Here is a 15,724-nt window from a genome sequence, read left to right on the forward strand (position 1 = left end):
CTCTTGTATAGGATAGCACAGTTCTGGTATATAACAGTTAAGTCTTTGCCACTGATTTTTAAAGAATTTGGCTAGGCGAAAAGTTTGACGAATGTTTAGGGAAGGACAAGCTTTTGTAGTTGAGGAAAGTTTCACGCACTTTCTCGATGGCCGAAAAGATTTCCGGACCGCGTTTGCACAGTACCTTTTAAATGAAGAAAGCTGTAGCTGAGGCAGTTGTTCCTGGACGTTCGAGCAGATCTCGCTGTTCCTGTGCTTCAGTCGTAGGGACAAGGAGGATGTCGGGAGGTTCCTGCACTGCCCAGGGAAGAGGTCAAAAGCTGTAGCAAGACGTCGGTTTAAGGTGTGAGTGCCTTAAAGTCCCCCTGGTTTCCTTCCCTCTGGCTATCGGGTTTTCAACAGCACTCTGAAGAAAATTCGACCAGAATAGGACGGTGTCCAGGTGGCTTGCGAGTTGGTTGTTCCCACCAAACTCAAGGGAAGAAGTTAACCTTGAAGGACTTCTCTGTCGTCAGAGTTTCAGGCAATTCGGACCAGCAGCAGGGCTTCACCAGTCGTCCAGGAGTTGCAGCAGTCCTCTTCCTTCCTCTCCTCTTTGGTTCTTTCGTTCCAGTGGTCGACTCTGCTTTCCAAGTCCCAGAGACCTGCTTTTAAACAGTTTTGCCCCATTCATTCCAGCCTGGCTGTAACTCACGCAGCAGGGTGGTTGTCCTTGCCGGACGGCCAGCCAGCCAATAACTCCAGAGTGCATTCAGGTCTCCTAGGAGACTAAGCACAGGGAGTTTCGGGCACCTCCCTCACATCCTGTCCACCCCAGACACACTGGCACCAGAGGAGGGCTTCAGTACAGAAGCCCGCCAAAGGGCACGAACAAAGGGACCAAACCTGGTTTGGCGCGCAGAGACAAACACAAGAAGGACTTTTCCTAAAAGAAATGGCGAAAAAAGATGACCGGAGTCTGTTTTTACAGATAGGTCTGGGGTGCCATATTGAAAAACATGGCTTCCCCTGATTTTGAGCTACCGCTGTTAGCGGTCGCAAAAAATCACGGTAGTTGATCTAAACCACTGCCACCAGCCATTTAAAATAGGAAAAAGTAATATTTTAGTGTTACATGACTCAGGGGAAGCTAAGCAACCCCCCCAGCACTGTATAGTAAGATAGGGTGTGCTGAGTCAGTACTTTTAAAAAGACTAGTAAAGTCAATTTAACTTTACATGCCCTGGGAGACAGTAGTCAGTCCCAGGAAAGGTATTTAAACCTTGGGGAGTCTGAAAGACACCCCTGTGCCACTGCACTGAAGGTGCTGTGTGACACAGAAAAAGATGAGGCCATGGGGGTTGTTTTAAAAACTCCATTACCAAAGAACACAAAAGTAAAAAACACACAAAATACATGAAAGAGTGGGAAAAAAGGCTCACACTCTTCCCAGGTAAAAAATGAAATCCTAGAAATCCAGCAAAGTTGCTGGGGGTCTCAAAAAGTAAACGAAATTAGCACATTTGGAGAATTCTCCCTAACACTACTCTGTCGAGGGAGTTTCAGGCAATTCGGACCTGCAGCAGGGCTTCACCGGGCAAACCAACAGTATTTGCAGCAGCAGTCCTCTTCCAGCTCATCTTCGGTTCTTTCGTTCCAGTGGTCGACCCTGCCTTCCAAGCCAAGAGACTTGCCTTTTATTCAGTTCTCTCTCATTCATTCCAGCCTAGCTCCCACTCACCCAGCAGAGTGGCTGTCCTTGCGGGACAGTCAGCCAGCCAATCACCACAAAGTGCATTTGGGTCTCCTAGAAGACTAAGCACAGGGAGCTTCGGGCACCTCCCTCACTTCGTGCCCGCCCCAGACACTTGGGCGCCAGAGGCGGTCTTCACTCCTGAAGCCCGCCAAAGGCGATGGAACAAAGGGACTAAACTAGGTTTGGCACGCAGAGACAAACTTTAGAAGGACCTTTTCCAAAAAGAAATGGCGAAAAAAGAAGACCGCGACCTGTTTTTCGAGAGGGGGCTCAGACGCCATTTTGAAAAACATGGCTCCCGCGATTTAATGTTACCGGCACTACGAATAGTTCAGTCGGGAAAAATCATGGTAGTTCGTTGTAAAACCACTGTCACCAGCCATTCTGAGAGGAAAGGGTAGTATTTGACTGCTACATGAGTATCTAGACACGGGATACTAAGTAACCCCTCCAGCACTCTATTGTAAGATAGGGTATGCTGGGTCTAGGAATTTAAAAGACTAGTAAAGTCAGTTTCACTTTACTTACTCTGGGAAACAGTAGTTTATCCCAGAGAAGGTATTTAAACCTTGGGAAAGCCTGAAAGGCTTCCATATGCCACTGCACTGAGGGTGTTGTGTGACACACATGAAAAGATGACTGATGCCTATGGAGTTGTTCAAACTCCATAACCACAGAAAATAAACACAGAAAACAAACAGAATTAAAAAGTTCAAAGTCCCAGAGTTTATCAAAAGAGCTGGAGGGCTCTAAGGTGGGAGCAATTGGCACATTTATGAGAATTCTCCATAACAAACACCTAACAAAGGAGACCTAAAAACAAACTCGAGAAGAGGACACAAGCAGCAGCTTGGGTCAGAGGCAAGAGGGGGTTGCGTTGGACACCTCTTAAGTGCACTCCAATGCTCGAGAGCGACTTCTTGGAATCGGGTAAGCAATACCTTTTTCCCCACAGGACCTTTGGTTTGAAGAAAGTGTTTGTGTTGGTTCCTCCACGATGTGGCAGCTCTGAACCCATCCTCGGCATTCCTTGGTCTGGTGACAAAAGGCAGGACAATGGACGGTGTCCCTCAGCAGCAGTCTCGAGAAAGGACCTGTAGCATGACTTTCAGCAACTTTTTGGTTCACTGTGCAGTTTTGGTGCCTTTTCAGCAGCAACAACAAAGGACACGGATCGTCCGGTCAATCTTCTTTGCTTCCTGCAGTCCCATACTCTGGTGAGGGGGTCTGGGCGAGTGGGATCGGATCTTTGGGGTGCCCTTACAGGCTCTGCACGGATTTTGATAGATTCGTCCTTTCCACGATGATGCACTTGAAATGGGCAGCAGGTCTCCTGGTATTGGGGTTCCGCAGTTCTGGAAGCTCCTAGGACCTCGGGAGATGGCTCGTTTCAAAGTTCATCTTGGGACTGGTTGCTCCCACTAGCCAAAGGGAAGGAGTCGTCCTCTTCGGAACTCCTCTGTCGCATAGAATACGGGGGCAAGACAGCAGTGGTCGCTTCACAGTGTTGCAAAGTGTATGCAGGCGTCTCTGGTCGTCTTCGGTTACTTCCGTTTCCTGTGGTCGACTTGCTTTACACTCCAGAAGCCTCCCCTTTTATACATTTCCAGCACAAACTCCTCTGCAATCTCTCTCAGCATTTTACAGAAAGGAGTGTTTGGGTGTCCAATCAGGACAGCCAGACCCCCTGTGGGAGCTGGACCTATTCAGACACTCTGGCAGACAAAGGACAGGAGGGTGGAAGACTATTCCCCCACTTCCTGCCTGCCAAAGGCAGAACACACACACAGACCTCCCCCTCCCAGAATGGTAGAAGAAGTTTGACTAACAAAGTTGAACCATGCTAGTAAATGGGGGGGGGGGGAAGAAGTGCACTACCGAGGCTATGGGCATAGCCTGCGGTACAAAAATGGCACAATAGTTGGTAGAATGGTATGATATGGTCACGTTTATTTGTAAAGTGCCTATACACAAGGAAAGTGTTTCAAAGCGCTCAAGGAGTGAGGGAACAAGGGGGAAAAACTCCAGCCATTCAGAGCCCTTGATTTGCTGAACGATACAAGTCTGCATAGGCAAAGTAAGTGCATATAATACAATTAACAATGTAGATAACAGCAAATGCATCTGACGACGATTCTGCATTTTTTCCAAGTGCATTGAAGCGCAACCATACAAGGAGGGGAGACGGGGGAGATAGATAAATGAGCTTCAAGGCATGGTACGTTCAGATTGTGCAAGTGCACAGACGGTACAGGAGAGGGGAGGGTGGGTGGACAAGTGCAGGGGTGGGTGGGGGGGATCCAAGTGCGCCCAGTTAGTCAGAAACTGGGTAAGTGCTGAAAGATTGCCATTCTCATGAGTCATTGACCAAGTGCAGTAACAATGCAGTAAGTGCAGGCCCGGAGGCAAGTGCGAGAGGACTGGCGACGTTGCCAGGGACCTGTAGGACTCTGAGGTACACCAGGCGGCCAGGCGGCAAGCTGTGTGGAAAAGGAGGGAGAGAGGGATAGAGCTGAGAGAGAGATTGGCAGGGTAGAAGGAGAGAGAAGGAAGAGAAGAGGAATGTCTTAAGAAGTTTCTGGAAATTAAGGAGATCAGGCTCAAGATACAGGGTGGCAGGGAGGCTATTCCAGAGGGAGGCCCCTGGTGAGGATAAAGATCTCCCTCCAAATCTCTGCTTGGAGAACGTGCTCACTCGCAGAAGGTTGGAGGTAGATGAGCGGAGGGCTCGCGAGGGACAGTATTTAGGTAGGCATTGTTGCAGATAGGTAGGTCCCAGGCCCCAGAAAGCCTTGTGGACTATGCAGCGGGTCTTGAACGTGATCCTTGCAGCCACGGGGAGCCAGTGGAGGGATTTCTGCACTGAGAGATCCGGTCCCTGGGTTGAGGCCAAGGATAAGTCTTGCGGTTCTGTTCTGGATGAGTTGCAGAGGGCGCAGAGCAGAGGCAGGGAGGTTGAGAAAGAGGCTGTTGCAGTCTTCCAGCCTGGAGAGAACCAGTGCTCTTGAGACAGGGAGAGTAGCTCTGAGGAGGTGCTGCTGGTAGTTGCACTTTTTAGAGATGTCCGAGATGTGAGTGGAGGAGAGCGTGTAGCGAAGATGACGCCAAGGTTTCTTGCCTCGCAGGTGGGTGAGGGTGCAGGGCCACAGGAGGACGGCCAGAGTGAAAGTGGGAAAGCGGGAGCAGGGGTCCCAATGCAAACAATCTCTGCCTTACTGCCATTGAGGCAGAGGTCGTTTGCAGCACACCATGACTGAATTGTGGACAGACAGTCGGATATGAGCGAGGTAGAGGAGGTGGCTGAGGGTAGCCTGAAGGAGATTTGTGTGTCATCCGCATAGCACTGGAAGTTAGAGATGAGATGAAAGCGGCAATCACATGTGCCAAGACATCCATGTAGACATTGAAGAACCAGGGGGAAAGGATAGAGCCCTGAGGAACGCCACAAGTTGAGAGAGTGATAGAAGAGAGAAAGGACCCAAATTCCACCTGGGATGGGCGGTCGGAAAGGAAGGAGGTTAACCACGCCAGAGCCTGACCTGTGATTCCAAGGGTATCACAGAGATGTGCGATCAGGGTGTTGTAGTTTACTGTGTCAAAGGCAGAGTAGAGGTCAAGAAGAATAAGGGCTGAAGGAGTGTTAGTGTCCAGATTTGAGAGCAGGTCTTCACGGGGGTTCAGAAGAGCAGTTTCCGTGCCTCTGGATGCTCTAAAGCCAGACTTATGGTCGTGGAGGCAGCAAGCAGATTCAGTGTGGAGGGTGAGCTGAGAGATAGCCAACTTCTCCAGGAGTTTGCCCAGGAAAGGGGTGTTGGAGATGGGGCGGTAGTTTGCTGGAATGGAGGGGTCGGCAGAGGGTTTCTTGAGCAGAGGATGTACAAGGGAGTGCTTAAGAGAATTTGGGAAGACTCCAGTGACAAGAGATATTGCAGAGATCAGCCAAGGCTGCAGCGAGAGAGTGAATGTACTCTTACGGCCCGTCCCCTTTCCTGCATACTGCATGGGCATCCCTTCCATGGGACGACAGACGGAACCTTTTTCAACAGAAAAGCCTCCTTCCCCTTTAAATTTAGAGGCACATGGGGGTGTGGCCCAGGGAGAATGTGCTGCCCTGACTGCGCCCTCCGGCGCCACACCTCAGTCCCCTTTTCCGTGCCGACAGGAACGTGCCGAATTCACCAGCGCTCCTGGGTTTGGCTTTGGCCATGTAATTCCACGCACAGATACTTCTTCTCTTTGTCTTTTTTGCCTTTTTATCATTCAGGTACTCGGTCCTCAGGTGCCACGCCCCCTCCCCAGCGCATGTCGACTTCCACAGGATTCAGCAGGTTCCATCCTGCAACGGGCTCTTCCCAAATTCAGACCCCCACGCCCTCTGCCTACGTTGCCCTGGCCCAGACCACAGTTGGCAAGCTTGTACAGCGTGTGGCTTGCTGTCATTGAAAGCGCTGAAGAACAGACTAGCCAGGTGGAGGGAGCTCTTCCAGAAGTCGTTTCCAGAGGACCTCAAGACCTTCGTGAACCACTGAGCCATGCCCAAGGAAGGGCTGCTATTTTCCATCGCACCCCGCAAAGGAGACTCCTTTCCAAGGACTCTCCCGTGCGGCAGGGACCGTTCAGGTCCCTGTACCAGAACGTGCACCGAGGCTGCTGCAGCTACCGGTTTTCGGCCCGAGGGATCCTCGGATCCTCCCGGTGGCAGTGTTGAGGGACCGGAAGGTTCTTGTACCGGATTGTCATCCGAGGGGTTTTGCCCTTGTCCCGGCAATATGGCTGAGGGGCTATGCCCTAGTACCGTCAATACGCCTGAGGGGGCGCCTAAACGCAGCTCTGCCGATCCCCGGGTCGAGGGTGTCTCACCTACCGGGCCTAGGCACGAGTAGCAAGGTAGACCTCGTGATCCACACACAAGAGTCTTGAGGGAGGCTGGGCCCAGCGAGCCGAGCAACACGTTGCATACATGTGGCAGGCAGCTCGACAAGATGGCTACCGCGCCGACAGAGGCACCCGTCTGACGCCATTCCAGGAGTTCGGTGAAGAACGAGTGTCAAGGTGGGACTGGCCTCAACCAGGTATGTGGCCTACAGCCTATCCTTCTTATGTGCAGGGCAGCTTTCCACTGCATCCATATGGTCAGGGTATGCAGCACCTCCAGCAGCCCTCAGCTACCCCGTCAGTACCCCCTACCACCTCTCAGGCCAGTGAAGAGGGGTTCTTAGAGAGGTTCCTCAGGCTCATGAAGTCACCTCGGATGGGGGTTATCGTCAAGCGTCAAGGACGCCATCGGGGAAGTCCTCCCAACTATGCTAGCGGCAACACAAGCGCCTCCGCCAGCACCACCAGCCCCGGTGCAGCCGCTGCCTCCGGCTCCCCAGCTGACGCCTCATGCGCAGGGCCTCATGGGGCCATGCCATCTGTATCGCAACGGACATGAGGACAGCCTGGCTCCGAGTCACGAAATTCAACCCGGAGGTCTAGGAACGAATATTAGATCTACCGTTCGTGGGGGGGGGGGCCTCTTCCACTCCACCGCAGATGAAGAGCTGGACAAGAAGAAAAAAAGCTCACAAACGGCCAAGTCTTTATCCATCTTGAAAAAGACCACCCCCAAGTCGTACACCCAGTCACAGCAGCGCTCCGACAGAGGGCATACGTATAGAGGGTTCTGCGGCTTCCAGGAACAGAGATCCAGGCAGCCGGACCACTCGCCGTCTCAGAACCGGAGCAAGCAACAAAAGGGGGTGGGGGGAAGTAAGGACTTTTTCCAGTCCCCCTCCTCCGCGACAGCCTCCAAGGGTGCAGGCTTGCACTCCATGCACATTTCTGGTGCCAGAATTTCGCGGACCCCTGGATCCTCTCCTTAGCATCCACAGGGTACCGCCTTCCTATCCCAGCCTCTCCTCTCCTCCCCTCCCCTCCCCTCAGGTTGGGACAGCAACTCTTCTGGCGGAGATCCGGTCGCCCAAAGAGAGCCAGTTAGTGGAGGAAGTCCCAGCAAGGCTTGGGCTTTTACTCCAGGATTTTCGTCATTCCGAAGAAGAACCAGGTGGGCCTGAGAGTTGTGCTGGACCTTTCCACTATCAACCTCTCCTTAGCCCTACAAAAATTCAAGATGGTTATGCCAGCTTTTATAGCGGAGACCTTGTGCAAGGGAGACTGGATGTGCTCCCTGGATCTGAAGGACACGTACCTACACGTCCCGATTTGGGCAGCCCCATCGTTCTTTCCTACTGTTCAGGATCATGGGCTACCATTTTCAATACAAGGTCCTTCCCTTTGGCCTCAATTCGGGCCCCAGGGTCTTCACCAGGCTCATGAATATGGTGGCTGCCCTCCTCAGAGCGCAGGGCCTCCACATCTGCCCATAACTCGATGACTGGCTCGTCAGGGCTACATCTCCAGAAGCGGTTCACCACTCTTCCCATGCCCTTATGAACACACTGCACGATCTGGGCTTCTCGCTCAATCTCAAGAAGTCGCAGCTGCAGCCCATGCAGACACTAACATTCTTGGGCCTCATCTGGGACACGTGCTCCGAGAAGGTATTTCCGTCGGAGGACAAGATCTCGGCCATCAAGATGGCCACCACCCACTTCCTCAGCAGAGAGGTGACCTCAGCTTGGTGGTACCAGCATCTCTTGGTGGCTGTCCTATTAGCCGTTCCACACACGAGACTGAGGATGAGGAGGATTCAGTTGCACTTTGCGGCCTCGTGAAATCGGGAGCAGGGCTCCCAATCCGTGATGATCAACATTCCTCCATCTCTCCACCCGGACCTAGCATGGTGGTCTAGGGACTGCAACCTGCGGACGTGCAAGCCCTTTTGGCCGCCCCCCCCTGCCCCCTCTGCAGGCCACCATCACCACAGACTCCTCCCTCAATGGCTGGGGAGCCACCCTGGACAATCTCGGTCCACGGCACCTGGACTTGACAGGAGCAGGAATACCACATCAATTGGTTAGAGCTGAACGCCATCTGGCTAGAGCTCAGAGCATTCCTCCCGCTTCTCAGGGGCAAGGTTGTCCTCATGCAGACAGACAACTCTACCAGCATGTACCACATCAACAAGCAGGGAGGCACCAGATCCCCTCCTCTGTGCAGACTGGCAATCAGCATGTGGAAGTGGGACTTGGAAAACGACATCTATCTCACGGCAGTCGACCTCCCGGGGGAATCCAACCTGGAGGCGGACAGGCTCAGCACGTTGGGAGAAGACAATTACGAGTGTCAGCTAAACTACCTTGTTATGGAGATCGTCAGGAGACCTTCAACAGGTGGGGTCATCCCCAGGTGGATCTCTTTGCCACCTGGCACAACAAGAAATGCCCTCAGTTTGCCTCCTGGTAGTGACAGGGACCCGGCTCCCTGGGCGACGCATTTCGGCTTCAGTGGGACGATATGACGGCTTACGCCTTCCCGCCCACTCCGCTGATTTACAGAGCGATTTGCAAGATCAAGGAGTCTCGCCAACTCAACATAATTCTAGTAGCTCCAAGGTGGGACTGGCCTCAACCAGGTATGTGGCCTACAGCCTATCCTTCTTATGTGCAGGGCAGCTTTCCACTGCATCCATATGGTCAGGGTATGCAGCACCTCCAGCAGCCCTCAGCTACCCCGTCAGTACCCCCTACCACCTCTCAGGCCAGTGAAGAGGGGTTCTTAGAGAGGTTCCTCAGGCTCATGAAGTCACCTCGGATGGGGGTTATCGTCAAGCGTCAAGGACGCCATCGGGGAAGTCCTCCCAACTATGCTAGCGGCAACACAAGCGCCTCCGCCAGCACCACCAGCCCCGGTGCAGCCGCTGCCTCCGGCTCCCCAGCTGACGCCTCATGCGCAGGGCCTCATGGGGCCATGCCATCTGTATCGCAACGGACATGAGGACAGCCTGGCTCCGAGTCACGAAATTCAACCCGGAGGTCTAGGAACGAATATTAGATCTACCGTTCGTGGGGGGGGGCCTCTTCCACTCCACCGCAGATGAAGAGCTGGACAAGAAGAAAAAAAGCTCACAAACGGCCAAGTCTTTATCCATCTTGACAAAGACCACCCCCAAGTCGTACACCCAGTCACAGCAGCGCTCCGACAGAGGGCATACGTATAGAGGGTTCTGCGGCTTCCAGGAACAGAGATCCAGGCAGCCGGACCACTCGCCGTCTCAGAACCGGAGCAAGCAACAAAAGGGGGTGGGGGGAAGTAAGGACTTTTTCCAGTCCCCCTCCTCCGCGACAGCCTCCAAGGGTGCAGGCTTGCACTCCATGCACATTTCTGGTGCCAGAATTTCGCGGACCCCTGGATCCTCTCCTTAGCATCCACAGGGTACCGCCTTCCTATCCCAGCCTCTCCTCCCCTCCCCTCCCCTCCCCTCAGGTTGGGACAGCAACTCTTCTGGCGGAGATCCGGTCGCCCATAGAGAGCCAGTTAGTGGAGGAAGTCCCAGCAAGGCTTGGGCTTTTACTCCAGGATTTTCGTCATTCCGAAGAAGAACCAGGTGGGCCTGAGAGTTGTGCTGGACCTTTCCACTATCAACCTCTCCTTAGCCCTACAAAAATTCAAGATGGTTATGCCAGCTTTTATAGCGGAGACCTTGTGCAAGGGAGACTGGATGTGCTCCCTGGATCTGAAGGACACGTACCTACACGTCCCGATTTGGGCAGCCCCATCGTTCTTTCCTACTGTTCAGGATCATGGGCTACCATTTTCAATACAAGGTCCTTCCCTTTGGCCTCAATTCGGGCCCCAGGGTCTTCACCAGGCTCATGAATATGGTGGCTGCCCTCCTCAGAGCGCAGGGCCTCCACATCTGCCCATAACTCGATGACTGGCTCGTCAGGGCTACATCTCCAGAAGCGGTTCACCACTCTTCCCATGCCCTTATGAACACACTGCACGATCTGGGCTTCTCGCTCAATCTCAAGAAGTCGCAGCTGCAGCCCATGCAGACACTAACATTCTTGGGCCTCATCTGGGACACGTGCTCCGAGAAGGTATTTCCGTCGGAGGACAAGATCTCGGCCATCAAGATGGCCACCACCCACTTCCTCAGCAGAGGGGTGACCTCAGCTTGGTGGTACCAGCATCTCTTGATGGCTGTCCTATTAGCCGTTCCACACACGAGACTGAGGATGAGGAGGATTCAATTGCACTTTGCGGCCTCGTGAAATCGGGAGCAGGGCTCCCAATCCGTGATGATCAACATTCCTCCATCTCTCCATCCGGACCTAGCATGGTGGTCTAGGGACTGCAACCTGCGGACGTGCAAGCCCTTTTGGCCGCCCCCCCCTCTGCAGGCCACCATCACCACAGACTCCTCCCTCAATGGCTGGGGAGCCACCCTGGACAATCTCGGTCCACGGCACCTGGACTTGACAGGAGCAGGAATACCACATCAATTGGTTAGAGCTGAACGCCATCTGGCTAGAGCTCAGAGCATTCCTCCCGCTTCTCAGGGGCAAGGTTGTCCTCATGCAGACAGACAACTCTACCAGCATGTACCACATCAACAAGCAGGGAGGCACCAGATCCCCTCCTCTGTGCAGACTGGCAATCAGCATGTGGAAGTGGGACTTGGAAAACGACATCTATCTCATGGCAGTCGACCTCCCGGGGGAATCCAACCTGGAGGCGGACAGGCTCAGCACGTTGGGAGAAGACAATTACGAGTGGCAGCTAAACTACCTTGTTATGGAGATCGTCAGGAGATCTTCAACAGGTGGGGTCATCCCCAGGTGGATCTCTTTGCCACCTGGCACAACAAGAAATGCCCTCAGTTTGCCTCCTGGTAGTGACAGGGTCCCGGCTCCCTGGGCGACGCATTTCGGCTTCAGTGGGACGATATGACGGCTTACGCCTTCCCGCCCACTCCGCTGATTTACAGAGCGATTTGCAAGATCAAGGAGTCTCGCCAACTCAACATAATTCTAGTAGCTCCACGGTGGCTTGCCAGGCCATGGTTTTCGCAGCTGCTCAGCCTCTCGGAGGCTCATCTACTGGTGCAGCAGGGGGGGCAGGGTCATCCACTCCGTGCCACAGAAACTAGCCCTAACAGCGTGGTACCTGAGCAGGTAACGCTGCGGCACCTCAGGCTCTCCCAGGCTAATCTGGAAATCATACAGGACGCAAGGCTACCAGGGCCCAGTATAAAAGTAAATGGACCAGGTTCTGCCACTGGGCAGACTTTAAGGAAATCGATCCCCTGGCATGTACTTTGGACGACGTGCTCTCCTTCTCGGCACACCTCGCCCACTCGGGGATCCAGGTGGTCACCTGCCGTATATACCTCGCAGCAGTAGGGGCTTAAAGGAACTTGGAGGAGGGGACCTTCTCTTCCTCCAATCCTATCGTCAAGAAACATTTGACGGGGCTCGCAAGGCTCTACCCGCCCATCAAGAGGCAGCACCCCGTGTGAGACCTTAACATAGTCTTGGGCGCCCTGGCGCACAAACCGCTTGAACAAATGGAATCCGCAGACATCAGGCTGGTCACCATCAAGACGACCTTACTGGTCGGCCTCATCTCGGCTCGTAGAGTCAGCGAAATCCAGGCAGTGGTCGCCTCAGAACCATATACTTCCTTTCACAGGGGCAAAGTAGTCCTGCGGACACACCCAGCATTTCTGCCCAAGGTGCCGTCTGCTTTCCACTTGAACGAGGAAATGGTCCTTCCTACATTTTTTGCTGATACTAAAGACGAAGCTCCAAGGCCTCCATATCCTGCTGGATGGTCTTAGCCATCAAAGAAGCATACGAGGGCCATCACAAGCCTCTGCCGGCCATAGGACAGGTAAAAACACAAAGAATAGGGTTCCAAAAGAGGGAGCGCATAAGAATAAATGAGTGGAAAAAGGCTCCACTCATTCAGGATTTCAGAAAAAGGTCCAAATGTCCAGCAACAAGTGCCGGGGGTCTCACTAGGAGAGAGGATGAAGCATAAAAACGATAAATCTCCCTAACACTGGGGGCTGCAGATAGCTTGTATCCTGCTACCCCTCAGGTCTCCATAGAGTAACATTGGGTGGACAACCCTTTGTACTCTTATCGGTAAAACACCTGCCCTTGAACACTGGTTCTAAAGTAGTTACCTAAGTCCATCTGTAGTTTACCATTGAATGACTATTGCAAGTGATCTTATACTCTATATATGTACTTAGAACGTTAATAGTATGCTTTAGACTACATAATAAATGTCTATTTTTATATATAACTATTAAGTGTGTTAGTGTTTTCTTGGACTAAGGTGTGCTTTGAGGTCTTTGTACCTAACTACAGCCCTCCTCCCTCCTCCGAGTAAGAATGGCTGCTCGCCGCTCTACCCTTGGGTAGTTCAGGCTGATTCTAGGGGTGTGGGCTTATACATCCAAGGGGAATCCGTATACAAAATCGAAAATAAAAAAAACAATGGTAGATTTGACCGAATTCAGCTGAATGAAATTTTCGAACAGCTGAAAATTCCGGTCAAATCTCACATTCAGTGTGATAATAGTGAAGACGGAAAGCGGGGGTTGCAGTGGTGTCCCCCGCGACCTACATGATCAAGTTCAAAAAGAAAAAGAGAGACCACCGTGTTGCGCCGGTTCCCATGCATGTAAGTGAAGGGAACCAGCGTTGTAGAGGGGTGGCAGAGTCTGTGGCACACTGCGATGTGTGCCGCCGGGCCAGAAGGTAAGTAAGGGGGTTGTGGATAGCGGGTTGCAAGAAATGTCAGCGGGAGACCAAACCAAAGTTATTTTCGGTCAAATTACTTGTTTTATTTTTTCTCTTGGACATTTCATATTTGAAATGGACATCCCATCCAAGGTGGGCTTTCCGAAGTCCTGCCCCAGACGGTGATGTTTGTAAAAATCCCCCAACATGAATTATTCACTGTATTCGACTATTAGACTCTGGCTCATAATCCTCTTCCTTTTTGCCCCTAGAACCACTACACGTGGTACTGGAGCAACCCAGCCTTCTTTGCAAATATACCAATAGAGGCGGTTTACAAAGCTGCAACATAGTGTTCAGTTCACGCATTCACATGCGATGTCGGATACTCGAGTGTGCCTGGAAATAATAAAACATCTGTTGGCGATTGTTCTCTTAGCTCACCCGCCACGTCTACTGATATTGCTAGCAAAGTTTGCTATTCTCTTAGATCACCCGCCATGTCTACTGATATTGCTAGCTAGTTTGCTATTGTTCTTTTAGATCACCCGCCACATTTACTGATATTGCTGGCTAGTTTGGTATTGTTCTCTTAGATCACCCGCCATGTCTGTTGATATTGCTAGCTAGTTTGGTATTATTCTCTTAGATCACCCGCCACGTCTACTGATATTGCTAGCTAGTTTGCTGTTGCTCTTAGATCACCCGCCACGTGTACTGATATTGCTAGCTAGTTTGCTATTGTTCTCTTAGATCACCCGCCATGTGTACTGATATTGCTAGCTAGTTTCTTTTGTAGTACATAGCATAATTATGTTTTACATGCATTTGTGTTAAGGCCTTAAAAATGGTGTATGTGTATGCTTCTGTGTGGAAATCGGTATACCATTTCAATTTTTCCTGGTTTTTTTCCAAATGTTTCTTCTCTAAAAAAAAAAATAATTGAGAAATATATGTGGGTGTGGGGAATCGTGTAAAATTAATAGGGGAGAGGCAGGTTGGGGGAACCTCCCATCTCCCAAAATAAAAATGTAGATGAATTTTATAAGAAAGACAATTCTGGAAAAAAAAACATTGAAAAAACGATTGTTGATGAATGAACATAGTACAGTGGAAATCTACTACTTGGCTATCTCTAATTGCATGTGCACACCTACTCCTGATCTCCTAAATCTGACTAAGTGATCAGCCTGCGTGACCTTGAGAGAGTAAAGGCCAAGTGTAAAAAGCCCTTACTCATCACCTAGGTTGACCACTCCGAACCCTTCCATAGGGCTGCTGCTTAAAGTCACAACTGATATTCTCACAAACACGCCACCTCTGGTTATGTGGAATCAGGTTAACATTTCCCCCTGTCGGAACCCCATAGCTCTGCAACAATACGATATGAAGTATGTAAGTGTGCCACTTGCGTGGACTTTGCTTTATTCTGCATATTAGAGTATCCTGTATCCCCCTGCAGAGTGCCTGGCCACTGCTATCTTAGTGAGTGAAGTGATCAGTAGGCCCACTGTGAACTTTCACTAGTGATATGAGAGAGGCTGCTGACTGTCCACCATCCATGTTCTTAGATTGATGAGAACAGCACAGGTATGGGGTACTTGCTTACACATTCCCTTTGCGGCCACCGATGCCACGCTTGGTGAGGAAGCGGCTCACTGTTTTATTTTCATTTTTACAGGCAGAAAATCATCAAGGAGAAGGCTGTGCCGATGATTGAGGGCTACATGTTCGAAGAACACGACATGATCAGATTGGCTGCCACAGAGTGCATGTGCAACATGGCAATGAGTAAAGAGGTAGGGAGCAAAGGCGGGGGCTGGGGTTCATGTAAAATAAAAAGGGGTGGCAGTGTAGTGACTTCCAAACAAGTGTGTTGGGAGAAATAATAACATGGCAAGCATCACGCTCCTGTTAGGGCAGTTTTTCTGAAGTCCAACGAAAAGCTTAGTAAAACCATTCAACTGAGACTGTACAAGACTCCACCCTTAGTATAAGTATGTACCACCTGAGTATATGGTAGTTTAGACTGAGCAGCCAGGATTACCTTAGGAGGGAGAGAGGGCTGTAGGAAGGTACAAAGAACTTGTGGTATACCATGGATTCAACAGAAACACTTCCAACCAAAAGTATTATAAAAAATACCTTAGAAGTTGTGCAGTGACACTCAGTTGAGAAATCACTTAGTAAACCAACCTGCAAGTATACTTTTCTGAATAGTGGAACACTCATTCAAGAAACAGCAGAAACCTATAACCACATTCAGGATAACACAGATTTTTTTGTGTAACTTACACTTAGTTGCTTTTCGGCTCAGTAGAACACAGACTAATGTAAGGAATTCATGGTG

General features: G+C 51.3%; 1 protein-coding gene across 1 annotated transcript in view; it reads left to right on the top strand.

Moving 5' to 3' along the window:
* UNC45A (unc-45 myosin chaperone A) overlaps positions 1-15,724 on the top strand; it is a 239,197-nt gene that overhangs the window by 170,026 nt on the left and 53,447 nt on the right. Inside the window, exon 18 of the mRNA XM_069625194.1 lies at positions 15,056-15,173. Within this exon, the coding sequence (XP_069481295.1) occupies positions 15,056-15,173 (118 nt within the window). The remainder of the gene's footprint in view (positions 1-15,055; positions 15,174-15,724) is intronic.

This window comes from Ambystoma mexicanum, chromosome 11 (genome assembly GCF_040938575.1).
Source record: "Ambystoma mexicanum isolate Mex_15411 chromosome 11, UKY_AmexF1_1, whole genome shotgun sequence".
Lineage (NCBI taxonomy): Eukaryota > Metazoa > Chordata > Amphibia > Caudata > Ambystomatidae > Ambystoma > Ambystoma mexicanum.